This window comes from Furipterus horrens, unplaced genomic scaffold (assembly GCF_987537825.1).
Source record: "Furipterus horrens unplaced genomic scaffold, mFurHor1.1.pri manual_scaffold_1, whole genome shotgun sequence".
NCBI lineage: Eukaryota > Metazoa > Chordata > Mammalia > Chiroptera > Furipteridae > Furipterus > Furipterus horrens.
The window spans coordinates 210,889,545-210,915,768 of NW_028327171.1; the positions used below are offsets into that span (position 1 = coordinate 210,889,545).

The 26,224-nt window shown below is 39.6% G+C and overlaps 1 protein-coding gene across 2 annotated transcripts; it reads left to right on the plus strand.

Annotated features, from left to right (window-relative positions):
* Positions 1-10,626: 10,626 nt before the first annotated feature.
* CCL20 (C-C motif chemokine ligand 20) lies at positions 10,627-19,919 on the plus strand. 2 transcript variants are annotated; one of them, XM_090269213.1, is made up of 4 exons: positions 10,627-10,715; positions 17,797-17,911; positions 18,725-18,802; positions 19,455-19,919. In XM_090269213.1, exons 1-4 carry the CDS (start codon positions 10,652-10,654, stop codon positions 19,474-19,476), a joined length of 279 nt encoding a protein of 92 aa, XP_090125339.1. In that variant the 5' UTR covers positions 10,627-10,651; the 3' UTR covers positions 19,477-19,919. The 2 variants fall into 2 exon arrangements, with proteins under 2 accessions (XP_090125339.1, XP_090125330.1); XM_090269204.1 differs by lacking the exon at positions 10,627-10,715 and adding an exon at positions 16,323-16,656.
* The last annotated feature ends 6,305 nt before the right edge of the window (positions 19,920-26,224 follow it).

A 26,224-nucleotide genomic window follows, 5' to 3' on the forward strand; every position in this document is an offset into this window, starting at 1 on the left:
AGACAACCCCCAACACCTGAGGACAGGCGTGATAGGACCATGCGAACATGGATTTCACGGTGGCATTAGAAGAATGATATGAGCACTCGGTCAGCAATTTCTTCCTTTCTTCTCTCCTGGGGGAGCGGCAGCTCGAGGCAGAGAGGTTTGGCTGAGTTGGTAGAACTTCTGACATGGATCGTTTTCCCCCTGAAAGAAACTGAGCATGTGAGCTGTTAAACAAAGGGTCTCTGGCCTGCCTTTGAGGGGCCTGTGAGACCACAGAGCCAGCCTTCTGCACTGGAGCTCTCTTTGCTGATGTGATGTTTCAGGAAGGAGTCAACGGATAGACCACGAACTGTGAAGCCAGTTGACAAATCTTCAGCTGTGTGCCGTTCTACATTTGTCCACAACTTTGGTCTTTTTTTCCTTTTAAACTTATTGGGATGATACTGGTTAATAAAATTATATAGGTTTCAAGTGTACAACTCTATAGTACATCATCTGTATATTATAGTGTGTGCTCACCACCCTAGGTCAAGTTCCTTTCATTACCATTTCTGCCCTCTTGACCCTCTCCTACCTCCCCCCACTTTACTTTACCTTTTTAAAAAATGAGCAGAAATCTTTCAGACCGGGTGCTATACGGTTTGCATATCTATTCTGTATTATTCAGCTTAGGCATCGAGCCAGGAAAATCGCTCCCATCCAATGCGTCTACATGTTCCTGGTTTTATGGCTAAGAAGCCTTGGTACATAGAATCATAAAAATACTGGTTTAAATAAGAAAAGAGCATGTGTGTCTTGAAGTTAGTAGTACAGAGGGTCTGACTTTGCAATCAACTAGTGTTAAGACTTTTACAAAACTGCTCAGTGTGCGCTTCACTCCTTTGTTGAGCGGAGGAAGTGAATTCTAAACTCAAGCACATTTCTGAAATCTTACTGTGGATTTGAACATTCACCCTTCTCCTCTCCAAACCAATGTACATTTTTAACTTGAAGCTCTGCACTGAAAGGAAATGGATGGTGGGAATAAAATGGGTTCATATCCTTCACATTTCTCAACAAGTCTGGGGTTTCCTCTTTGGGAACTAACAAAAACCACCAGAATGCATTGGCTCTGGTCCCAGCACTAGGAAACTACCTGCTTCAGCCGGAGGTAAGTGGTCTGGGAACAGTGCATCAATTTGGTTTTCTAAAGAGAGGGAATTAAGTAACACTCAGCACAGCATGATTATCTGAAGGAAGATAAATGAAAGAAAGAGAGAAGTGCCAAGGCTGGGAAATTACCATCCCGAATACTAGGAGTCCTGGAACTCTGCCCACAGGAAACAACTGTGGAGAACTTCGAGCCCTCTTCATGGCACAAAAGACTCTGCGCAGTGGGAAGTCCTTCTGCACGGTGGATTGGGGAAATGAATTGAAAGGAATAAGCACTTTTTGTTTTCAGGTTAAATCCAGAGATTTGCAGAAACGCTCCAAGGCTCTTGAAAACTGTGAACACTCATGAAAACTGTGACCTGCCTTCTCAGAAAAAGGAACGCACCTACATACACAGACCCAACATATTTTTTTAGAGACTTACTTCTTTTGAGTAGTTTTAGGTTCACAGCAAACCCGAGGGGAAAATGCAGAGATTTCCCATATACTCTCTGCCCTCACAGGCATAGCTTCCCCCACCATGAACATCCTGTATCAGGGTGGTGCATTTGTTAGCAGTCAGCGAACCTACATTGACATGACATTACCACCCGAAGTCCATAGGTCACATGAGGATTCCCCCTCGGTGTTGTAAATCCTAGGCATTTTGACAAATGTATCTACCATTGCGGTCTCATACCGGGTATTTTCACTGCCTTGAAGTTCTCTGTGTCCCACCTATTCATTCCTGCCCCCTCTGGCAACCACGATCTTTTCATTGCGTCCATAGTTTTACCTTTTCCAGAATGTCATGTAGTTGGGATTGTACAGTCGTAGGCTTTTCAGATTGGCTTCTTTGACTTAGAAATGTGCATTTAGCTTTCCTTCATGTCTTCTCTTGGCTTGGTAGCTTATTTCTTTTTAGTGCTGAATGCTATTCCATTGTCTGGATATACCACTGTTTATCCATTCATCTACTGAAGGACATCTTGATTGCCTTAAAGTTTTGAAATTAAGAATAAAGATGCGATAAACAGCTATGTACAGTTTTTTTTTTGGTGTAGACTTAAACTTTCAGCTCATTTAGGTAGTTATCAAGGAGTACAATTGCTGGATCTTATGATGAAAGTATGCCTAGTTTTGTAAGAAACTGCCAGACTGTAACATTCCGCATTCCCACCAGCAGTGAACAAGGGTTCCCAGTGCTCTACATCCTCTCTACCATGACAACGAAAAACTTCCGCTGTGCTAAAGACAATGTCCAGAGAATGAGGAGGCAAGCCATAGACTGGGAGAAAATCTTTGTAATAAGGCACATGTGATAAATAACTGTTATCCAAAATATACAAAGAATTCTTAAAATTCAACAGTGAGAAAGCAAAAAAAAAAAAAAATCATTAAAAATTGGCTGAAGACCTTCCTTAATGGACACCTCACTATAAAAGATACAGCCAGCAAATTCACCTATGAAAAGATGCTCCACATCATATATCATCAGGGAAATCCGAAATCTTTTACAGAGAAGGAGTTTTAATTTCAATGAAATCTAATTTATCAATTATTTCTTTCATGGATTATGTCTTTGGGGTTGTATCTAAATGTCATTACTGTAATCAAGTTCATTTAAATTTTCTCCTATTTTGTCTTCTAGGAGTTTTATAGATGCAAAAGCATTCTGTATTTAGGTCTATGACCCATTTTGAATTAATTTTTTTGAGGGTTTAAGGTCTGTGTCTAGCTCTGTATGCATGTTTTGTTTTGTATATGAATGTCCAAATTTTCTAGCACTATATGTTGAAAAGATTATTTTTGCTCCATTGTATTATCTTTGCTCAAAGATCAAAGATCAATGGACTATCCATATGTGGGTCTATTTCTAGTCTCTCTGTTCTATTCTATTGCTCTATCTGTCCTTTCACCAACACTACACTGTCTTGATTACTGTAGCTTTGTGTTAAGTTTGGTAGTATCAGTCCTCTGACTTTGTTCTTCTCCTTCACACTTGTGCTGGCTAGACTCAATATTTATGTAAAATTTCTGGGATTTAACAAGTATTTTAAAGTCCATCCATGGGTTCTTGGTATTTACAAATTAAAGGAAATAATTCTTTAGTTTAGAAGTATGATAGCAAACTTCAGTAAGTGATAAAAAAATTATAAAGCAATAATAAGGAGGAAAGGCTTCATGGGAGACAGGGTTACTTCTAGCAATCCCATTGAAGTTGGGAAAGGTTATAGGGGAACAGGGAGGAGCAAGTTTGCTAAGACATAAATCAAAGCAGAATAGTTGAAGAATTTGGATTTTGGATTAAGGTAGATCAGGATTGAAATTCCAGTTCTATTACAGTGTAGCCATGTGAACTTGGACAAAGGTGAGTTAGAATGATGCTTGACAGTAAGGTGTTCACTGATAGCCCCCATCTTTCTCCTTCTATGGCTGATGTGGAAGAGACAGCCATTGAAGATGAATGGACTGTGGGTCTGGACTGATCAGGGTTCCAGTCCCAGCTCTGATATTATGAGTTGGGTGACATTGGATAAGTTACTCAGTTTTCCAAGTCTTATCTCTCTAACAGAGGTATGGAAAGATGGACCCCAAAATGATAAATATACATGTTATTGTAATGATGAAATAAATTAATATGTCAAATGATACTTAGAGAACACTCAATAATTAATAGCCATTATTATGACAAAGGAGGCCAACTTCATTTCAATGGAAGGTTTATCTTATGAAGAAATGGTAGATCTATGAAGGACTTAATGCTAAGTTGTAAATATTAGAGAGCTATTAATTTTCATTTTTCCCTTTCTCTAAAATTTCAAACTCATGGTTGCTGCCCCCAAATCCCCAAACTCTTCACCTCACTTTTTCTGTGTAACCCATCCATCATCGCTTTTCTTTCTTGTTTCCTTCTTCTCTTAAGGTCAAAATTCTATAAAATGATCTTTCCTGTTTTGTTTTTTGCTTTTTGTTTCAAAAACCACCCCCTAGGGAAGGTAGACTAGTTCACCATCCTCTTTTTCTGTCCTTGAGAACCAACCAACTGGAACAACAGAGGACAAGTTCCTCTGTGTCATTATCATAATATCCTTCCCTTGTGTGAGGGTGAGGGGCTACTTCAGGGAACAACCTTATGAATGCAGACGCAGAGTCCTGAGAGCTTAGGCCAGGCTAGCTGCGGTGGGAAAGAGGGAAATGAGTTGGAAGCCATGTGTGAAGCGCGTAAAAGCATCTGTGACCAACAGATATGGGGAAATGAGGGCTGAGAGTCATGGAAGGTGGCTTCAGTGGGTTCAGTGATCTGGCACACACTTTGAACCTCTTGCCTCTCTGAGGGGCTGTACAGATTAAGACAGAGCAATACAGATGCTTGTGTGGTGTAGAAAGCAAAGTCGCATGGAAATTCATGGATGAAACTATTTCATCCAATTATGAAAATTGCTCTGGAAAAGTAACTGTGAATCAGGTCTTGAATGATCAGTAGGACATGAACAGCTCACAACAGTGATGGGCCATGTCAGGGTAGGGGTATGGGAGGAGTCAGTCCAGGAATGAGGGGAGATATAATGGGAGAAGGCCTTTGAATCAGTGTGTCCATGTTGCTGGGTGAGGTACAAGAGCAGAAGGATCCCTAGGTTAACTAATACTTCCTGGGTGATAGCATGGCCCATCAAGGGGTGCGGGCAGAGCTCCAGCAAGTGAGGACCCTCCCACTTTCTAAGGGTCTCCCCCGCCTGTAGATCTGTATGGGGAATCTTGTCCACTCCAGCTATGGACACCTTCATAGCCAGGAGTGGGGGAAGTGGGGGGGCTCAACGCTTGGCTCCAAGACAGGTGGGGCAATCCTCAGAGACAGAAACACAGTCCTTTTTCCTCCACTCCCGTCTCTCTCTGATACCTGAGGCTGGCACGTGTTTTGCCCTCATTTTTTTCTAAACAATATTTCCTTGTCTTCCTCATCTGCAAATCCTCGTTTAAAATCACACCAACTTTTCCTCTTTCCTTTGGATGACGGCCCCGGGGCTTGTTCTGAAAAGCTCACCTGGAGTCCCCGTTGGGGGTTGCGAGCCTCCTTTTCCCAGCCTTAGTGAGACAAGGGGACTGGATGGTGCGTGTGGGATCCTGCTCGGCTGCTGAGTCACGCCCGCAGACTGGATTCGGTTCAAGTGCTAAGGCATTGGCCGCGTGTGGTTGCTGACAGGTAACTTTCTCCTCCCAAAATCACGTCTCTTCCTGGACTAGAGGAAATGGTAAGTAGGTCACAAGAAAGACAAGACAGAAAAGGTGAGCAATCTTGAAACTGCAGGAGTCGAAGCTGAGGATGAGGCTGGTGGAGGACTAGACTGGGGCACCCCTTGCCAGACCTCCTGGTGGAATGGCACCCATCCTGGGGAAGACTCTGTAGGATGGTGTCACTCACCCCGTGGGTGGATTGCAGATTCTATTGGAATGACAGGATAGGAGAGGGGTGTGATTTGCTTTTTCTTTACACAAGAAATTGTGACAGGTGCCAGGAGGTGGTCCTGTACATATAGTTTTTTTGCACCAGCATTGAGAGTGTTCTGTTTACTTTAACCCCCACTTTTGAGTATGTATTTTCTCTCTTGGCCGAGAAAACACTAACTCTTGTTAATGCCTCAGACAAGTTTTGAAACACTAGTGAGAGAAAGAGTGAACAACGTCAGTTCTCCTTTTGTATAAAATGTCGCATGTTAGATTTCCATATCCCACCACCTTATTTTTAATATTTTCACACCTCATTAAACTTTCTAAGGACAGAGAGTAATTCTTAAATATGTTTGTTTCCCTGACAGTGGCCATCAGAGTGGGCTTTCAATAGGCCGTTGGTGTACTAAGTAGTAAATCTCCTTTAATACCTTAAAACCTGAAACACAGAATTCAGACCCCCTTTTTCTTCTTTCTCTTTACCTTCTCCTCCTCCTCCTCTCTTCCCTTTCTCTTGTCTTCTTCCCTTCCCTCTCTTTGTTCCTGCTCTACTTCTGGGTTCAAGTCTCTTCTGTCACTTACTACCTGTGACTCTGGGCAAGTCACTTCATATATCTCTTTTGCTGTTTCCTCACTTGTTAAATCGAAGTAATGCTAGTATGTAATAGAGTATCTATCTTATAATGTTATTGTAATGATTAAATAAATTAATATACACAAAGTACTTACAAAAGCTCCTGCCAGTAAGTTGTTATTAAGTGCTTGCTGTTAGTACATTTTTCATTGATTTATATTTTATCCTTCTAACTAAATTATGAGCTTCTCAGCCACCAAGACTGTCTCTTGTCTTGTCCTTCTGACATCTGGCCCAGTGCTCTGTTCTCCAGCCAACTTGACCACGTGGCAGATATTCAACAGATATTCATGCGGGTTTATATATGCATCTCTAAAATGTTTCTTCTTTCCCATTTTAGAGATTTATTTGGCCTTTTTTTTTTTTTTTTTTTTTTTTACCAGTGTTGATTTCTCATTTATATATTTTGGAATAATTGAAATCCCTAAAATATTGTTTTCCATTTTTTTTCTAATAAATTTTGTTGCTAAAGCATGAAGTTCAGTCTCTTCCTCCTCCTTCAATGAAAGCTGTCATTAGCTTTAGTTTCCCAGGTGCTCAAATTATTCTCCATGTTCCTGTAAGTATTCTCTTACTTATTGTGACATTCAAGCAGGGACAGATGTCCTTGGAGTTGGAAGGATGAAGAGCATCATCTCTGAGTTACTTTCTTAGTTGCTTTCACTTTAAAACAAAAACATTCTCTTTTGCAATGGCTGAATTATGTGTCTATGTCATCAAATTATTCACAACTCCCAAAAGTTGTGTAGAAGAATCAGCTCTGATATTTTCTATTAGGGGTAGAGGTGGGAAGTAAATAGTTACATTTTTTTTATCAGTAAGTACAAGGGCCAACACATTTTTTAAAGTTGTATAAGCAAATTCTGCTCTTGAATACCACGATTTGGAAGAGAAAAAGAGGAAGGAGATAAAAAGAAGTAGAAAGAGAGGTAAAAATTTTATTGGCCAGAAGGAAAAGAATGGGGAGGGCAAGAAAGAAAAGGAGAGGAAACAGGAGAGAGAAAATAAGCTTAAACCCTAAGAGAAAGCGGAAGCAATATTAAAATAAGATAAATTGCAAATGAGAGAAATGAAAGAGACCTAAATGGTTTCCTTTGCTGTCCACAGTCAATGATGTTTTGAGTTACCTATTCTTGTTATAATCAGTTTTCTAGAAGTGATTAGGAATCTCTATTAATTAGTAACAAATAGTTTTAAGGTGGGGAAGTCTCCAGTGACTTTCATGGTGAGATACACAATTTCTTAAAATTATACTATAGCTTTTTAAAATCTTTGGTTCCCCCAATGACCCTGCTCACCCTTTCACTTGGGCAAAAATTATATATTTCCCTTGGCTAATATGTGGGAGAAAATTTCCTAGAGAACTTAGCCTGTGTGACACAGAAGTTTGAGAATCTGAGTTTTCACTTGTCATTTTCCAGCAAGGGAATTCAGCAGTCCTCTGAAACTCTGAGTGGGAACATTTCAGAAGCTGCTTAAGCTCAGTCGTCATGGAGGGTATATCCTTTGAGTTAAGCTTCATAAATGTTTTTGGGTTTGTTCTAAAGAAGTCGTACTTATGATTAATCCAGTACAGATCACATTTTGTTCTGACGCATCTGCCGTCACTCAGCCAAGACCCTTACGTATGAGGGGCTTGGATTAAGGTCTGCAAGACAGAGGCAAATCAATGAGTCCTTTTGGTAGTGAGCACAAAGCTACTATATCACCCCACCTAATTGTAGCAGCTATCGAAACAATTGTTCATTTAATTTTCCTGAACTGGTATGTAGACCAGGCAGATGGGCAGCTCTTGGCTTGAGCTGGAGGGCATGGAGGAACATTCCAGTTGCTTATCTGGTTCTACCATTGGGTTTGCTCCCCATGGGCACATGAGAGCTCTGAAGAAATGCACCTTAAATGGTAATGTGTGTAGTTGGAAGTGTCAGGGCACCTTGCCTAGGTTCAGCTGTGAGAGGAGTATGATTAGTAGGGTGTGGTGTAACACAGTAAAAACAAACAAACAAACAAAAAACAAGATTCAAAATGGACACTTGCTTAGGGTCAGACTGTGGTGGAACATTAAGGAAGTTTTATAAGCCTACTGGTTAACCTGGCTCGTACGCTGGGTAAAATCATAAGGCTCTACAGAACACGTAGAGGTGGAGAGTAGAATGCTTACCAGGCACTGGGAGATAGGGAAACAGTGGGGAGGTAAGTCAAATGGTACAAACTTGCAGTTAGAAGGTGAATGGCCATCTCTTCTTATTTACTAGAAATGAAGCTGCTAGTTAATAAGATCTATAACAGAATTTCTTTATGTCATTGAACAGTGTATTACTTCTGAAAGGGCTGTTAGAGAGCAGGTATTTATGCACACTGCTCATTTTCTGACGGAGATGTTAAGACCCAGGGAACTCAATGGCTTGCCCAGTCACACAGCAAGTGATTGGGATGGTTAATTAGGCATCCTTGAGCTCTCATGCTCAAAGTAGCTTGTTTTTCTAAAAGTGTTTTATGGACACATTTTTCTAACTTAATAAAGCAACTTCACAATTGAGTTTTGAGAAAGCTACTAGCGCATTATGCTATTTCCAATTAGGGTTTACCTATTTTATCCTGAAAATTCCAACACAACATATAATACATCGTTGATGTTCTCCCAGGGCTAGCGATGAAGTTAGGAGTGCAGTGAAAAATTTTCAAGGCTTTCTGCAATATTTTCATGAAAGCCTGGTATGACGTATTCCAAGAAATAAGGTTATTCTTTTTCTTTCAGTGGAAATTTTTACTAGAAAATCCTAAAACTATGAATAAACATAGCTTTTTAAAATCACATTTCTAAGTGCAATACTGCATATACTAGGAAATGTAGTTTTTTTTTCTATGTAGTTTTGAAAAGAATTTATTTTTTCTGATTATAAAAGTAAGTTGTGTTTGTTGCAAAAAAATTGATAAATATAGAAACAATACAAAAATAAGGAGGAAGAGCCTCCTATTACTGGAGATGATTTCTGTTTCCACTCTGGTGAATTTCCTTCCAGTCTTTTTTCCTTACATGCATGAGTGTAAATACACACAATTTTCATAATGAGTTAACATGTTATTTACAATTTTGTGGCCTACTATTCTCATGATCATTATGTTACTAGCAATTTCCCCTGTCGTAAAATGCTTCAAAAGTATTTAAATGGCAACATATTATTCAATCTTATCAATATTCTATAATTATTTTGATCACACTCTATTATGAACCATTTGGGTATTTTCATTTTCTTTCTTTTCTAAGTAGTGCTGCAAAGAACAGTTTTGTGTGTGACTTTTGCAAACATTTCTGATTTTATTCTTAGTAGATACAGATGGCCTTAACTAAGCGATCAGTCTTAGTCTTTCCTAGAATAACCCTAGAAATGTTTCACAAATGCACAGCTGAAGCCTTCTCTACCAAAGCATAGTCAACTAATGTAATATTGGAGTAAACACCACATATTAGAACTTGGTACATGGCCTTTGACCTGATGCCATTCATAAGGACTGAATGGAAATTGTCAGCTCTTATATAAAAAAATCACCTGCTCTGATTGGTCCTGTGGCCCCAGTGCGTGACTGAGCAGCATTCCTTCGCAAGTTATTTTCTGCCTCGTCAGATTATTATAGATGTTTTCTTCATGTCAGCTTTGCGAAAGCATGCAGGGGAATTTTCACATTTACAATAGGGAGCTACCAGGATTTCATCATCAGAGCCATAACTGATCTGCATATTTAAAACCTTTGATCTGTTAAATAAATATACTCAGTACCCGGAGGCTCCTTTGGAAAGTACGGGAGTGCTAGGGGCCGTCCTCCACCTTTCCACTGGTTCTCTTCTTCCGGTTCTTCGATTTCCCTGGCAAAGTATTTATGAGTTCAGGGTGTAGCATATACACTTCAAAGATCATGTGCTCTTTGTGGCAGAAAAAAAAAAAAAATGAAAAGCTCCCCTCAGTTAATGAGGCAGATAGAGGCTAGGCTGTATCACAGTAGCTGATAATGTTCAGGCGTTTGCCACACTTTAGACTCATAGACACAAGCCTTGTTTATAGTGTCCTGTTTATCCTGAGACTGAGCTTTGGCCCATACACTCATTACGTTGCAAGGGTGTGTCTTCATGCTGAGGAATAGTTACGTATTGGATGCAGGAAAACCAAGGCCTAATAGTTCCAAGGTTCTCAAAGGGCAGAGGCGGATTTAACGGCGGGCGCACTGGGCACGCATTCTGGGCCTCGATTTCTGAAGGGCCCCGCAAAACCCCAACTTTACACTTCCTTCTAATGACACCAAGTTTGGTTTCATTACTATGCTGCATAAAATATGGTTAACATGTATTTTTATTTTCCCTGTCTCTCTCTTTTTATAAGGGGCCCACTATTTTCTTCTGTGCCAGGGGCCTCAACCGACCTTAATCTGCCTCTGTCAAACAGGCCTGAAAAAATGGTCATCACAACGAAAGAGAGTCAAGAGAGGAGTGGCCAAAGGATGTCACTCAGATCTTCAGGTTAGTCCCAGTCTTAAATACGACCTATTTGTCAATATATGATGCTTCCTAAAATTCTTATAAGGGTTAGGTCAGATAACAGTTTTCAAAAAAAAAAAAAAAAAAAAAAAAGGCACGCTACAGTGGCCACTGATATAGTCATGCATAAATTATTGATTTTCAAGAACTAAAAGAGGTGCCACTGAGTTACTATTCAAGCAATCGTTTCAGGTCACGTAAAAGCAGAAGGCACCTCCGTTCTGAATTTCTGCAGGGTTGTCGTTTAACCAGCCCGCTGAAAACGGGTGCTATTATCTCAGGAATGGGACCTGAAAGTCAGCAAGTCAATTTTTTTCAGTGAACATTAGAACACCCACCAGAATTGATTACCAAAAACCGTGGTATATGTTATATATGTGAAAACCACGTGCTTCTCTTTTGACCTACTGAGCACCTACTAAGACATCTGTCCTTTTTTTGTTTTGGAAAAAAAAAAAGACTAAGAAACGGAGGTTCTACTATAGCAGGAATTAGGACTCGTTAGGAATGAGTCTGAGATTTGAAAACAGTGGTTAGAAAATAAAGTCTGGTGTGATAAATAGCCTTTTAATAAATTAGGTTTGAAATAATTTTCTTAGGTTAAACTTCTCAGAGGTAGGTACTGAGAAGTCATTTTCAGGTTCCATTTAAACATATTTTTAAGTGACAACTTTGAAAAAACACATTTAGCAAATAAATGAAGCATAGGGACCTAAAATTGCAATCAATATGCAGAAGCATCAAAAATGAGTTCTCTTTTCCAGCTCTTAGAGGGGGAGGAAAAGAGAGATGTGATTAAAAGAGGAGAGAGAGGGAGGAGAAGAGGAGAGGCAACACGAAAGGCGAAAGGAGAAATGAGTACAGACAGCAAGCCACCAAGAGTCGTCAGAAAGAAAGGATCATGGGCCGGCTCGTGTTAGATGTAGGTAGGTGGGGATATTTGTTGTTGTTATGAGATTTATTGAGATATAATTTCTGTACCATAAAATTCAGTCTTTTGAAGCGCACAACTCAATGTGGTTTAGTGTATTCACAGGGTCATGCAAACACCATCATTATCTGTTTTTAGACAAAAATTAAAAAAACCCACATAGCCATTAGCTGTCTCGCTCCATGCCCCTCCCTTTACCCCAACTCCCCAATCTAGTCCTACACAGTCACTGTTCTGCTTCCTGTCTCTATAGGGTTGCCCATTTTGAATGTTTCTTATAAATGAAGTAATATAACATGTGCCTGTTTTTCTTTTCACTTAGCGTAATGTTTTCAAGGTTCATCCATGCCATAGTATCCATTGTTATTGCCAAATACTCTTCCATTGTACAAATCTGCCACATTTGAAATCAAATGTTCATTAGTTTATGACATAAGGATTGTCTCTACTTTTGGGCTGTTATGAACAAGTCTGCCATAAACATTCATATGCAAGTTTTTTTTTTGTGTGTGTGTGTGTGTGGACATACATGGTAATTTCTCTTGGCTGTAGATCTAGAAGTGGGATTGCGTGGTGGTATGGTAGTTCTAGTATCCACCACTTAGGAACTGTCAAACTGTTTTTCAAAGAGATGACATCATATTTCATCATCAACCATGTATGAGGGTTTAGTTTCTCTACATCATTGCCAACATTTGTCATTGGTTTTTTTGATTACGCCATTCCTGTGGGTGTGAAGTGGTATGTCATTGTAACTTTTAGCTATAGTTTCCTAAGGAGTAATGCTATTGAGAGTTTTCTCCTGTGCTTGTTGGTCATTTATATATCTTTGTAGAAATTTCTATTCAGGTATTTTAAAGTTGGGTTACTTATCTTTTATTTTTAATTTTAAAAATGTCTTCACATATTCTGGATACAAGTATAGGTCCCTTACAGATATATGATTTGCAAATATTTTCTACCTTTCTGCAGGTTGTTTTTTCACATTTGTATAGAATCCTTAGAAGCACAAAAGATTACAGTTTTTATAGAGTTCAGTTTATTTGTTTTTTATTTTGTTGTTTGAGCTTTCGGTGTTGTATCTGAAATATCATTGCCCAACCCCAGTTCATGAAGTTTATTCCCATGTTTTCTTCTAAGAGTTTCATAGTTTTAGCTCATATATAGGTCTATGATCCATTTTGAGTTAATTTTTTGCATCGTTGTCTTGCATATGGATACTTAGTTGTATCATCACGATTTGTCAAAAAGACTATTCTCTCCCCCACTGAATAGGTCAGTTGACCATTCACACGGGAGTTGATATCTGGACTCTCAATTCTGTTCCATTGATCTGTATGTCTACACTTATGCCAGTGCTACATGTCTTAATTGGTGTAGTTTTGCAGTAAGTTCTAGAATCAGGGAATCTAAGTCTTTTGACTTCGTTCTTCCTTTTCAAGATTGTTTTGGCTATTTGGGATCCCTTGCAATTTCATACGAATTTGACTATTGGCCCTACCATTTCTGTAAAGAAGCTAGCTGAGATTTTGATAGGAATGGTGTTGAATCTGTAGATCAGTTTGGGAAGTAGTGCCATTTTAACAATGTTAATTAAGTCTCCTAATCCAGGACATGCTGTGTATTTTTATTTATTTAGAAGTCTGCTTTGATTTCTTTAATAATTTTTTGTAGTTTCAGTTATAATTTTAATTAATTTTGTTAAATTTATACCAAAGTATTTTAACATTTTTGATGCTATTATAATAGTCATTTCTTAATTTTATTTTCACGTTATTCATTGATAGTGTATGGAAATACAATTGATTTCTGTATATTGGTCTTGAACCTTGTAACTTTGTTGAATTTATTAGTTCCAATAGTTTTCTAGTGGATTCTTTAGGATTTTCTATATAAAAGATTACTTCATCTGCAAATTAAAATAGTTACTAGTTCCTTTCCAATATGGGGGACTTTTTGCCTTTTTTTTTGCCTAATCCTTCTGGCTAGGAACTCTAGCACAATGTTAACTAGGCATGGTGAGAGAAGGTATCCTGCTTTGTTCTTAATCTCAGGAGGAAAGCATTCAGTCTTTCAATATTAAGTATGGTATTAGTCGTGGGATTTTCAGAGATGATTTTCCTCAGAAGTTCTCTACTATTCCTAGTTAAATGAGTAAATTTCTAGTTGAATTTTTTCAAATGTTTTTCATATGGTTTTTGTTTTTTATTGTTAACATTGGGTTATATATCCTAGGATAAATTCTACATGGGTATGGTATATTATCCTTTATATATGCTACTGGATACAATTTACTAGTATTTTGTTGAGGATTTTTTGTGTCTAGTCGTAAGTGATACTGGCCTGTAGTTTTCCTGTGGTGTTTTCTTTTTCTTCTCATTTTTCTATCAGTGTAAGACTGTCCTCATAGAATGAGTTAGAAATTCTTCCTTCTTCTACTTTCTGGAAAAGTTTTTGAAAAACTGATTTTAATTTTTTTGAACGTTTGGCAGAATTTACCAGTGAAGTTATCTGTGTCTGGACTTTATAGAAATATTTTTAGTTATCAACTTGATATCTTTATTTATTATGAAGTTATTCAAACATTTTATGTTTGAGTCCATTTCAGTAATTTCTGTCTTTCTAGTAATTTGTCCCTTTCAATTACGTTATTTTTTTTTTATTGGCATTCAGTTGTTTATAGTATTCTCTTTTAGTCTTCTTTTATGGCTTGAAGTTGGTAGAGATGCCCCCTTTTCAACTACTGGGTTCAGCAATTTGTCTTCTCTTCATTCTTCAGCCCTTCCTGCCCTTACTTCTTGATTAGTTCAGTTAAAGCTTGTTAATTTTGTTGATCTTCCCAAAGACCCAACTTTTCTTTCTTGTTCTGCTATTCCCTATTTCCTTTATCCCTGCTATGTTTCCCTCCGAGCAGTGCTTTTGCTGAACCACATAAGTTTTGGTATGTTGTATTTTCATTTTCATTCATCTCAGTGTATTTTCTCCTTTCTAGATTGACTTCTTCTTTGACACATTGGCTGCTTAGGAATGTATTGTTTAATATCCATATATCTGTGAATTTCCCAAACTTCCTTCTGTTATTGATTTCTAATTTAATTCTGTTACAATTTGAAAACATACTTTGAATGATCTCAATTCTTTTAAATTTAAGACTTGTTCTATGTCCCAGAATACAATTTATATTAGAGAATTTTTCATATGCCCTTGAGAAGAATGCCTATTCTGTTGATGTTGGATGCAATGTTTTATAGACATCTGTTATGTCTACTTGGTGTAGAGTGTTGTTCAAGTATTTATTTTCTTGTGGATCTTATGGATCTTTGGTCTAGTTATTCTACTTATTATTAAAAATATGGTATTGACATATTCAAATTTTATTGCTGAGTTGTCTATTCCTCTCTTTAATTTTGTCAGTTTTTGCTTTATGTATTTTGAGGTGCTGTTGATGTGTTCATAAGTTTTATATCATCTGGGTGGACTGATACTTTATTATTATGAAATTTTCTTTTCATTTCTAGTTACATTATTGTGTTAAAATATGTTTTTTTTTATAAAGATACAGACATAGCAACTTCAGTTCTCTTTTGTTTATTGTGTGATGGTTTATATTTTTCAATTCATTTGTGTTTAGTGAACAGTTTTAAAAAACCATGTCAATGTTTTTTATTTTTAGAATACAATCCCCTTTTTTCTTTTGATATACAGCTTTATGATTTTTAACACACATGTAGAAATGTGTAAACATGCCCATAATAGCATAAAAATAATTCGATCACTCCCTCAAACACACTTGCATTGCTTCTTTACAGTTCACCTGTTCTGCAAACCCAATCCCCAGCATACAGTTATATTCTCCCTGGTGGAGCATTCTTATTACAGTATTATTATTATTATTATCACTAATATATGACATTTGTTTTATTGATTAACCACTGCTGATAGTCTTCTTCTATTTCAACCATTCTGAAGTTTGGGTTGAGTTTTATAACTGCATAAGAATGGAGAGTTTAGGGCAGGTAGGGATTACTTCCTGGGCTGCAATATTGATTAGAGTCCTGTAAATGGAGCAGCTTCTTAGAAGAGTTGATACAAAATCAAGATGAAATTGAGACCTGAGTCTTTTTTTTTTTTTCAGTCCTCAGTTGAGGATCTGTTTATTGATTTTGGAGAGAGGGGAAGAGAAAGGGAATGGGCAACATCAATCAGCTGCCTCCCATACGCCACCAGGGACAGACCCACAACCAAGGTGTATGCCCTGATTGGGAACTGAACCTGTGTACAGAACAATGTTTTAACCAACCGAGCCACCTGGCCAGGGTGAGGCGTGAGTGTTACTTAAGGTTTGGTGTTTTCCACAAAAGTCAGGGACACTTCTACAGCTCTGAAAGGTAGCCTAGAAATTTAAAGTCTTTGGTGACAGCTGAGCACAAGCTAGCAATTGTAAATGGTTCCTGAATATGTCTGGAATCCTCCCCCTCTCTGATTGGCTTTGGAAAGCAAATAGAGTATAACAATAGGAGTTCTGGAATGTTCGTGTGTGAGGCTGACCTTTGTACTATTGTTAACCCTTGTCCTCTCTTTTCAGAGACAAGAGATTTAGTTAAAACTGGATGGGAATCTTTAAAGGATGTAACAGGATTTCCCCCTTTCCTCCCCTTTCCCACGCTGACCTTCACACCTTCCCAATAAGAGAAAGGCAGGAAGTTTTCCCTGTGGTATTTTTTTCTTTGTGATGACATGATGGGGCAGGTCTATTGATGGGGAAAACCCCATGGAAGAACACGCCTTTTGTGTACATTCCCAATATTTGCTATAAGTAGTGCTCCTTAAGTCCCAGGCTGCCACCACAATACAGCAGCACTCCCGGGGCACTGGGTACTCAGCAGTGAGCACACCTATCCTTCGAGCTGGAAACGATGAGCAGTACCAAGAGCTTGCTTCTGGCTGCTTTGATGTCACTGCTGCTACTCCACCTCTGCAGCCAGTCAGAAGGTACGTGTCGCTCTTCCTGCTCGCATGGGAGGAAGGACTATTTTCAATTTCCTCTATGCCTTGAGCTCATCTGGGGGTCCCCAAAAGGATAGAAGCTTGTTAGGAAGACTTCCCTTGTTATGGAGCTGTCAGTTCATCGGTGAACGGAGGAGGAAAAGACTCCCACTGCTGATCAGGCTTTCCTCTGTGCTTCTAATCTAGCAGATTTGGGGGGTAGGTGGGCTCAGAGAGACCCCTGAGCTCCAGCATGCTGCCAAAGTGCTACTTCTGGGAGTGCTGTGAACTGAATAACATCACCGGTGAATGGGGTCATTCTAAAGTGTAAGGAATGCTCTCACTTTCCTGTCTTTCTCATCTCCAACTAAATAGTTTCAGTGAAGTTCAAAGCTCATTCTTTAGGAGTGCATTAGGGCACCCGACTTCTTCATTTTTTCAAGGCCTCTGGGACATCACTTGCCAACTTTGTGATAACATTTATCCTTATCTTACACCAGATTATAATTTAACTAGGACAAGTGTCCAAGTATTGCTTTATTGTTGTAAGAGAACACCACTTGTAGCAACAGGTGCATTCCTAACAATGTATGTGTTGGACTTTTATGAACAAAATGAAAAATTTCCGTTAACTATTATACTTTCAAAGCTCTCTAGTTATAGCTCCTATAAAAGAAGCTTTCTTTTATAAATCACATTTTCCTTTGTGAAGTCTTGTCCTTCCTCTCCTCTCAATACTCAGTAGCCAGATAATAGATGAAAATCTGCCAATTTATTCATTTTTCTGAATTTGGAAGCTTATCTATAAGAGTTTCTTCAAGTGGCAGTTACTCATATTCTTGAGTAATAATAGTGGATTGAAGTGAGACAGTCCATTTGTGTTTTTTAGTAAAGATATTCCTTTTATGAAAAGTCATATGCTTCTAAACTTTATTGTTGAACGATAATTTTCTAGCACACACACTTTTTTAAAGAGAACTGGAAACTATGTTAAACTGGGTCTCAAAGACAGTGAAATGGTTCCTCTAAATACTTTATTTACTCAATAAATCATATTCCAGGTTTTCCACAACTAAAAGTAGTTTCATAATACCTATCACAGAAGAGTTCCCTCATGTGGACTCAATACCTTCCATTCCTTTTTAGCATCAAGCACCTTTGACTGCTGCCTTGGATATACAGGAAATGTCATTCCCAGAAGATTTATCAACGGCTTCAGAGAGCAGTTTGCCAATGAAGCTTGTGACATCGATGCCATCATGTAAGTTATTAATTGATTTTAACTTAATTGCATGGAAATTTCAGGAATAAAAAGGTTTTGTCTTTGTTTTAACAGTGGATGTCTATTTCAAAGCTCACTTGTATATATATATATATATATGTATATATATATTTGTATGTATATTTAATTTTATTAAATTTATTGGGGTATTATTGACCAATAAAATTATATAGGTTTCAAGTGTACAAGTTTATAATACATCATCTGTATATTGCATTGTGTGCGTGCCACCCAAAGCCAAGTCTCCTTCTATGGTGACCAAAGGAGATTTGACTCCAAGGTCACTTTAAATAAGACCAGGAAAAGGCAAAAAAGAAAGAAAAATAAACCTAGCAGGGGCAAAATCACTTTCTAAGATAAACTTATAGGCTACTAAAGTGCTATCTCAGAAAAATATGGAAAACATAAGCTTTAGAATGAACATATTGTACCAGAAAATCTTTGGGGTTGTAAGTAAAAACTTAGAGTAATTATACTGTGACATATAGTATTCTTGATTTATTTAAGATATTATGCTTTGGAATGATATGTTTTATATATATATATTTGGGGACTTCATTTTTCTGCCATTGCCCAGCCATTTGTTAAACTGTAAAGTCAGGGAGCGTCCTTTTCATTTCTTGCATCAAGCTTTATTGGGAGACTTTTTTTTGCCTTTTGTTTCACCTCTGAAATACATGAAATATTTAGCGTGTAAAGCAATCAATTGAAACATGAAAGTTCCATCGCACGTTCAGTGAAAAAGCCGTTTGAAAGCTCTTTAATCACAAGTCGAATTTTTGGATTTTTCAGCTTTCACACAAAGAGAGGACGCTCTGTGTGTGCAGATCCAAGGAAGAAATGGGTGAAACAAACCATGCATGTCCTCAGGTATGAAACAGTCACAGTCTGTTAGCCTCTCTGCAAATGTGGGGGCAAGTGTAATGTGCAGAGTGGTGGATCCTAGGCTTGATGGGGTTATTTAGCTTACGCATTGTGGAATTTTGAAAAGGGAGATATGAGTTGGACGATCAAAACAAAAATTTACTTGTTTGCCACCTGTCAAACATTTTTTTAAAAAGTTAATGCTTTTTCACTTGACATATTAGCTTCCTCTGCATATTTGATAGTTACAAGCTATTTGATTCTTATTGCAGAAATGTCTCCTGCCTATATAATTTGCAGACTCCATGACATCTGTTGGTTAAAAACTGAAAAATGAGAACCGTGGTTCTGATTTACACTGATGCTAATAGAGAATCACATTTCATCAACAGATAGGAGTCACCTAACACCAAGGTGCCGTAGACACAAAATTTGAAGACATAATACAAGTGTTCCCACCTTGTCTCTGTCATTAGCTCGCTGAGCTTTGGTGCACAGGGCTCTTCCTCTCTGAACCTCGAGTTCCTCATTCGCACTCAGAGCTGCTCAGCATCCCGAGATGAGGTTAGGGAATGAGGCCGGCGTGAGGTGCCAAAGTCTTTCCCGCCCGCCTGTTACTCTGTCTGTGCTGATTTGTTTCTGCTCTTTCTCCTTACAGCCTAAGAGCCAAGAGGATATGAAAACGGATGCTCTCTGGGACAGGATTGGATACAACCGGGAACGAAAAGAGCCTCCTGGGGTCGGTGGCTGCGCTTGCCCGCCGTTGAAGGCTCTGCACTTCTCTGATTGGTGTAGCTGGACTAGTCCAGTTAATGAAGTTGATACACGCTGCGTCGTACTTTGCTTTGTGAAGCATTGCATCAGAGTCAAGCTATTTTATGTTAAGTTATTTATATATATGGGCTTTGTGTGTGTGTCTTTCTATTTAATAATAACTTCCCATAAACTATTTAGTTTAGTATGAGGTCTAAAATTATGCATTGGAGAAATAAGATGCTATGAACTTTTTTGTAAGCAGCAGCTCCTTTTTTTATATCTATATGTAAAACCTATTTAACATTCTTCTGTTTATATAGTTTTGTTTCCTAAATTGTTGTAATTACCTGTAAGAGATAAAAATGATGAGAATAAGTAATAAAAATAAATGAAAGAACCAAAAGTTGTTTGTCGATTGAGTGGTATAGCATTTAAGATATATTAAAAAATATTTAAAGGTAGAGTAGGAAATATAAACTTTTTCTGGAAAATTGTATTCCTCATTTACTTCTGCTTAGTTATTCCCTCATGGTCCAGGACTTCATTCTATATGACTTAGAATGGAAAGGGTTTTTTTCTGGGGGGAAGATGCAAAGTCATTCAAATACTAAATTAGAAAGTTCTTATAGCTGAGATTCATATCTCAGTGTTTATTGATATAAACCTTTTAAATTTTAATTTATTTTTATCTCTACATTTTATTATTCTATTAAATTTTAAAAAAATTATTCTTTAAGCTGCTACAAACTTCTTAGAAATAGCAAATTGCACCCATATGCTTTCATGATCAAAGTCCATCAGTTTAAAAGTCTTGGAATATGTGGATATTTTAGAAGATTTTAAGAATGTTATATCATTCTTAAGTGTTTGACATTTCCTACATTAAGACCATTTAAAAAGGACAAAGTTCAGCAAAAAAATGAATGAATGAATGAATTAAAAATGTACCCCTATACTTTGTGACTACAGGAACAGAACAAGCGTTTCAAAAATACCTTGATAAGTCCCTTAGTTCATCCTTTTGTGACCAGCCAGGGATCTATAAAAGGGCATCTCAGCATGGGAATATTTCTCTGCTTCGGCAGTTATACTGAGTCATCTTTTAGCTGTTTCCAAAAAGAATGTGACCATGAGAAAGGTTCTTAGGACCTGAGAGAGTCTCACTAACCAGAAAAGAGACTTCAAATGTGTGAAACCTGGCAAGAACCCAGAAATGACAAAAGGATGCTGAAACAGTGTGGTCACCAAAGTTCATGATGCACCTCAACCCTGCACTCAGGAAAGTCTGCCTCAGATTCCAAAAGCCACTGGAATGATCACTGGAGGCAAGAATGCCAGTGATTAAATGCAGAACCTAGGCACACAAATCCATAAAGCCATGCAGCGGTGGGTCATTCCAAGGAGAGCCAAAATCTGTAAATGGCTCAACAGGCTCTGAAGACATCTCCATGCTCAGAGATAGTAACATTGAATCATCATGGAAAGTATGCTCCGTATCCTGTTTGCTTATTCATCAAACATGGGTTTAGTACATATTATATGCCATACACTGAGCCAAAGGAAACTTGAGATACCGAGTGAGGGCTTGGTCTTTGTTCCCAGGTAATTAGGGTTGAAAAGAGTAGTTAGAAGGAGGGGTGACAAGTGAAACAGCTGTTATGACACACGGTGATTAGCGCTTGAATAATGAAAGTCACAGGGTGCTGTAGGGCATCTGTAGTGAGGGCTTCCAGAAGGTAACCAGAAGAAAAGGATGTTCAGTTGAACCATATTAATAACCAATGTTTAATGTTCTTGAACTATGAAGATGGCATTTGTATATGGTTCAGCCCGATACTTAAGCTGAGGTATGATGGGCCACTAGGAGCCACCCAGGTGAAAAAGGACAGATGGGGTTGTTCTGAAGGTATATCTAATTTGTCACAATGTCTGAAGGTGGGGTACTATAGGTATTCAGTGGACAGGAGACAGGGGATGCTAAACCTATTAAAATGCACACGACAGTCTTGCACAATGAAGAAGTGTCCCACCTAGTATGTCAATCATGCCACCAAATGAACAATGCTGGATAAAGTAGGGGCAGAGTTGGAGTAGTTGAATACAAAATGAAACTGTTACCTCAGCTAAGCACAGGAGAACAGGAGACACTGGGTAACCTCTGAAAAAGTCAAAACAAGAGAAAAGGCAGGTAGGACGGAAGTTGGAAGCACAGGTATCAGAGAGAGCTTCAGTGAAAGGAAGAGCTGCTGGCTTCCTGAGTCGTGAAATCTAGAGGCAGACTCAGGTGCATACAGGATCCAAAGAATGAGGATCTCTTATGGGCTGAAATGTGCCAACCCTTCAAAATTTATACAGTGAGGTCCTGACCCCTGCCACTGCAGAATTTGAGCATATGTGGAGATAGGGAGTTGAAGGAGGTAATCAAGGTTAAATGAGGTCATAAAGGTGGGCCCTAATCCAATGACCAGTGTCTTTATGGGAAGAGGACACCAGGACAGGGACACACAGAGAAGATCATGTGAAGACACAGGGAGAAGATGGCCCTCTACATGCCAAGGAAGGGGAAAACCAAGCCTGCTACTGACACCTTGATCTTGGGTCTGCAGCCTCCAGAAGTGTGAGAAAACTAATTAATTGTTTAAGCCTCCCAGTCTGCAGGATTTTTTTTCTGCCAACTGCGGCTGGCTAACACAGGGACCCAGAAGAGCAAAGGAACTCTGACCTGGGTTCTCTGGGATTTAGCATAGGTATTCGTAAACGCACTCTTAAAGCAGTTCATGAAAACGCAGTTTTGCGGGAGATCTTCAGTTCCCTATGCAAATTCTTCTGCCACAGACATTTTCTTATATCCATCACAGCCCAGTTATTGGGACAGAATTACTTTCATGGAGGGGAATAATCCTGACAAAAGTTAAGTAACAAAAATCCCATCTCGCTTGAGTCATCTGGCAGCACTTTAGCCTCATCTCCAGGCAGAAATTCACACATGTGGTTCTTATCTGGGAAGTGAAAGGGGTCCCCTTGTCTCCCCCGCCGCCCTCACTAACGGGAGAGGCAGGAAACCCTCTCTTATGTTTTGCAGCACAGATGGCCTGCCCTTAGTTCAATGCATGTAAGGTAGAGGCTTCAAGTAGGAAGGTCAGATGGTACCTGTCACCTTTAATGACATTGAGTCCTAGGCAGATAGGCTGATTGCTTTGACCTTTCATCACTGCGTCTCCGTGGTTCATTGCCTTCGGCATGTCAGGTGCAATCTCATTTGGCCCAGAGTTGGCGTAAAAGCTTGCCTTCGCTCTGTTTGTTCCTGCTGTCGCCACATTGCTCAGCTCAGCTCAGCTCTGACACTGTCTGGGCCTGACCGAGCCTGTCTCCCAGCACTCCCCACCCTGCTTTACAAACCACCAGGATGATTTCTAGATAGGAACCCTGCCTGCAAATGAGTCAGCCTTGGTGGAAATGTAAGTCGGAGCTGAGGGATGCTTTCCAGTTTACAGCTAAGGGTAGGGGGCAAAAATCTTGTCTTCTCCAAAACAAACTAAAAAAAAAAACAAACCAAAACACCAAACCTGGCAACAAAACCCCTAAATCACACATTTTAACACAACTAAAAAGAAGGAGGGAGGGGCTTTTGTTAGACCTAGAAAAGCACTGTCTGTACTAGAAATGCTAAGGAAGTGCAGGGAACAGCCATCAGTCCTGCCTGGGACTTGCAGAAATCACCCCGAATCAGGAAATACCTGACCTGAGCATGTGAGGTTGTGTTTCACATGGCAAAAGGGACATGTGTGCACAGACATGTGCGTGGGTGTACGTGTGTTGCAGAAATGGATAGAGATGATGGTGGGAGAGCAAGTTGTCACATTAAGGGAGGGACGCCATCCCTTAGACAATAAAAAATAAGCAAAGGGACTCCAGCGGGGAGGGACAGGGTCAGACTGGTCGACTCCTCTCTGAGAATGGCTGCCTCTCTCTTTGCTACATCTTCCCATTTCCTTACATTTATCTACTTTGTTTTACTTCTTAATTTTATGCCATCTCTTTAATATCTTGATTCCTCCATTTTATTTCAATCACAGGACTTGTCACTAAAATAACTCTCCCGCCATCATCCTTGCTCCTTTGCTTCCTTGTGGGACAAACCTGCCCCTGTGGTCTGTCCAGCCCTTCATCTTCTTCAGCTGCAGATGGCTCAGTGCTGGCAGAGTTCAGTGATGTTGCTCTGGTGTTGTTGTAAGTTCCTCAGCTGGGCTTTCACGGGGGCTGTCAGAGTGAAAACGGCACTGGACAAAGTTAAATAAACAAAGAGGACTTTATCCAAGTCGATTGCAATGAGAAAAGAGGCCATAACTAAAGTCTGGACTGAATTCCATCAAAAAAAAAAATCAGAAGAGTTTTTAAGAGTTGGGATAGGTCCTGTAGTCTATTTGTGTGTGCTAATTGGCTTTACCCAGAAGAAAAGTAAATTTTCTTGTATCTTCATGACAAGAAGTAGTTTTTTAACTTGGAGCAAGGTGCCCCCTGACGTTTGCATTTCAAAAGGTGAGATTCTATTTACAATGACAAGTTTTCTAAAGTAGGTGCTGTGAAGAAAGGGAAGGCAGGACCCCACAGGGAGGAGGATAGAGGTCTAAAGGTTGGTCAAATTGGGGGGAAGTAGGTCACAGCCAAGTGATCCCCTTTAGGTGAACTCAGCAGCTTCTTCTTTGTGTGCGCTCCAGGCTGGGGCTTGTTTTGGGGAGCCCTTGCACAGCTCCCTAGAGAGTGGTCCTCTTATTGACCCTCACTTCCAGCTTCACAAGGAACACTGATGTCATCTGACGGGAATCCCTGGCTTCTCTCACTGGCTTCTCAGCACCAGCCTGGGAGCCTTTTTAAGATTTCGCTCCAAAGATGATTCCTTCTTTGTCCTGTTTCTTCAATACCTTCTTCTCCTCTGTGTGTCAAAATTTATTTAAAACAAACTAAAGCTGGAAAACACATACAAACAAACCTTCAACTAACTGTAGGTACACTGTCCCAAAGCCGCACTTGAGAGACTGATACTGCTTTCTATTTGTTCATCTGTCTGTTAGCTCCTCTGTCTTTATTCTCTCTCTCTCCACTCACTCAGAGTTAAAACTCCAAATTCGTCTCACCCTTTCCTACCCCATGGCTAGCTGGATGCTAATCCCGATGAGCGGGGTTTGGAACAGCTGGATCTCTCTGCGCTTCACCTCCATTCTCTCCACGCTTGCCTTCTTCCTGTGACTCCTCCCTCTTGGTAAGTTCTCCAGCCTCCAACCTCTGTGTATGTGAATATACATGTATATCAAGGTCATGTTTATGCTTAAAAACTGACTTTACCATTCTCTGGACTATAAATAGCCTCTGGGTCTCCATCATCTCTCAGGTCCCTAGCCTGGGATGCAAACCCCCCATGATCTTGCCATCATACATGAAGCAAGTATCATGCTTCCAGGAGAAACTCACGTGTTCCCTGCACTGCAGGCACATGGGCTTCCTCTCCAAGGCTTGGGAAGCCTTTGCTGTGTTCTGTTTATACGTCTCTCTAGATAGTTTCACTTACAATAGAATGCTGCCCTCGCTCCTGTTTAGATCAAGACGCTGCTCACGTGCCTTCTCCGGCATGGACCTTCCCAGATCAGTCCAACCACAGCTGCTCCTTCACCCCTCTGAGCACATGTGGCTCACTGTGTCTGTCCCTATGATGGAGCGTGTACCTTGTTCTCGCAACCGCTGTACCTGCGGTGTGTGCTTCACCTCTGCCATGCTTGACCCTCCTTCACATAAAGAGCATCCTGTCATTTCTACCTCATTGCATTTCCCATGGTGTCTAGCATGGAGACTTGCACCTCGAAGGTGTTCTTCGGATGACTTTGAATGGCTCGGAAAACTACATGATAATTCCCAGGGATAATCCCCACTCAGACACAATTGGTGGAAATATAACTTGATACATTTTAAAGGCAGTTTTTAAGGACGTGTCAGAAACCTTAAATATGTGCACACACTTCACAGGGTCTCTATTACCTGGGAATTTATCCTAAGAAAATAATGGCACAATGGTATAAACATACATGGATAAAGATGCTTATGACTATGTTGAAAAAGCAGCAACCAGTTTATCCAACTAGGAGGGATAACTTTAACACACAACGGCTGTGTAAGCATGTATACACTCAGTATATCCATGGGTAGCATTTAGCAGGTGTCGCCTAGGATTATTAAAATTATCAGAGTAAGTCTCTACTGAATAGTAATGTTATCCTGCCTTGGACCTCCTGTCACTATCTCCACATGTTCCCCAGAACATCCAGAACTCTCCACAATCCAGAAACTAGAAGGGGTCCTGCCTCAAGTATCAGGGTCTTGTACCAGGGGGCAGCAACTATCAGCCTGTCAGGCACGATGCTCCTCAGTCTCTACACCACTGGCCCCTTTTAGTCCCTCACCTTGTAGTTCTACTATCGCCTCGGACAGCCCCCCAGCCTCAGTTGGTCTTCCCAGTTATTATTTCATAGAACTTTGTAGATATTGGGTTGGCCAAAGAGTTAGTTTGGCTTTTCTCTGTACGACGGCTCTTGTACTGCTTCATCGCCCTTAACTTCATTTGGAACAACTTTCTTAGACTGTTTTGTGACAGCTGTCCTATCAGCATGCATTTAAAAAAAT

What these genes read in the sequence shown, in the direction of transcription:
- CCL20 (XM_090269204.1), top strand. Translation starts at nt 16,581, where the DNA reads ATGAGCAGTACCAAGAGCTTGCTTCTGGCTGCTTTGATGTCACTGCTG. An exon ending in TGTGACATCGATGCCATCAT is followed by an intron (nt 17,912 to 18,724) that starts GTAAGTTATTAA and finishes TGGATTTTTCAG; the next exon opens with CTTTCACACAAAGAGAGGAC. An exon ending in CAAACCATGCATGTCCTCAG is followed by an intron (nt 18,803 to 19,454) that starts GTATGAAACAGT and finishes TTCTCCTTACAG; the next exon opens with CCTAAGAGCCAAGAGGATAT.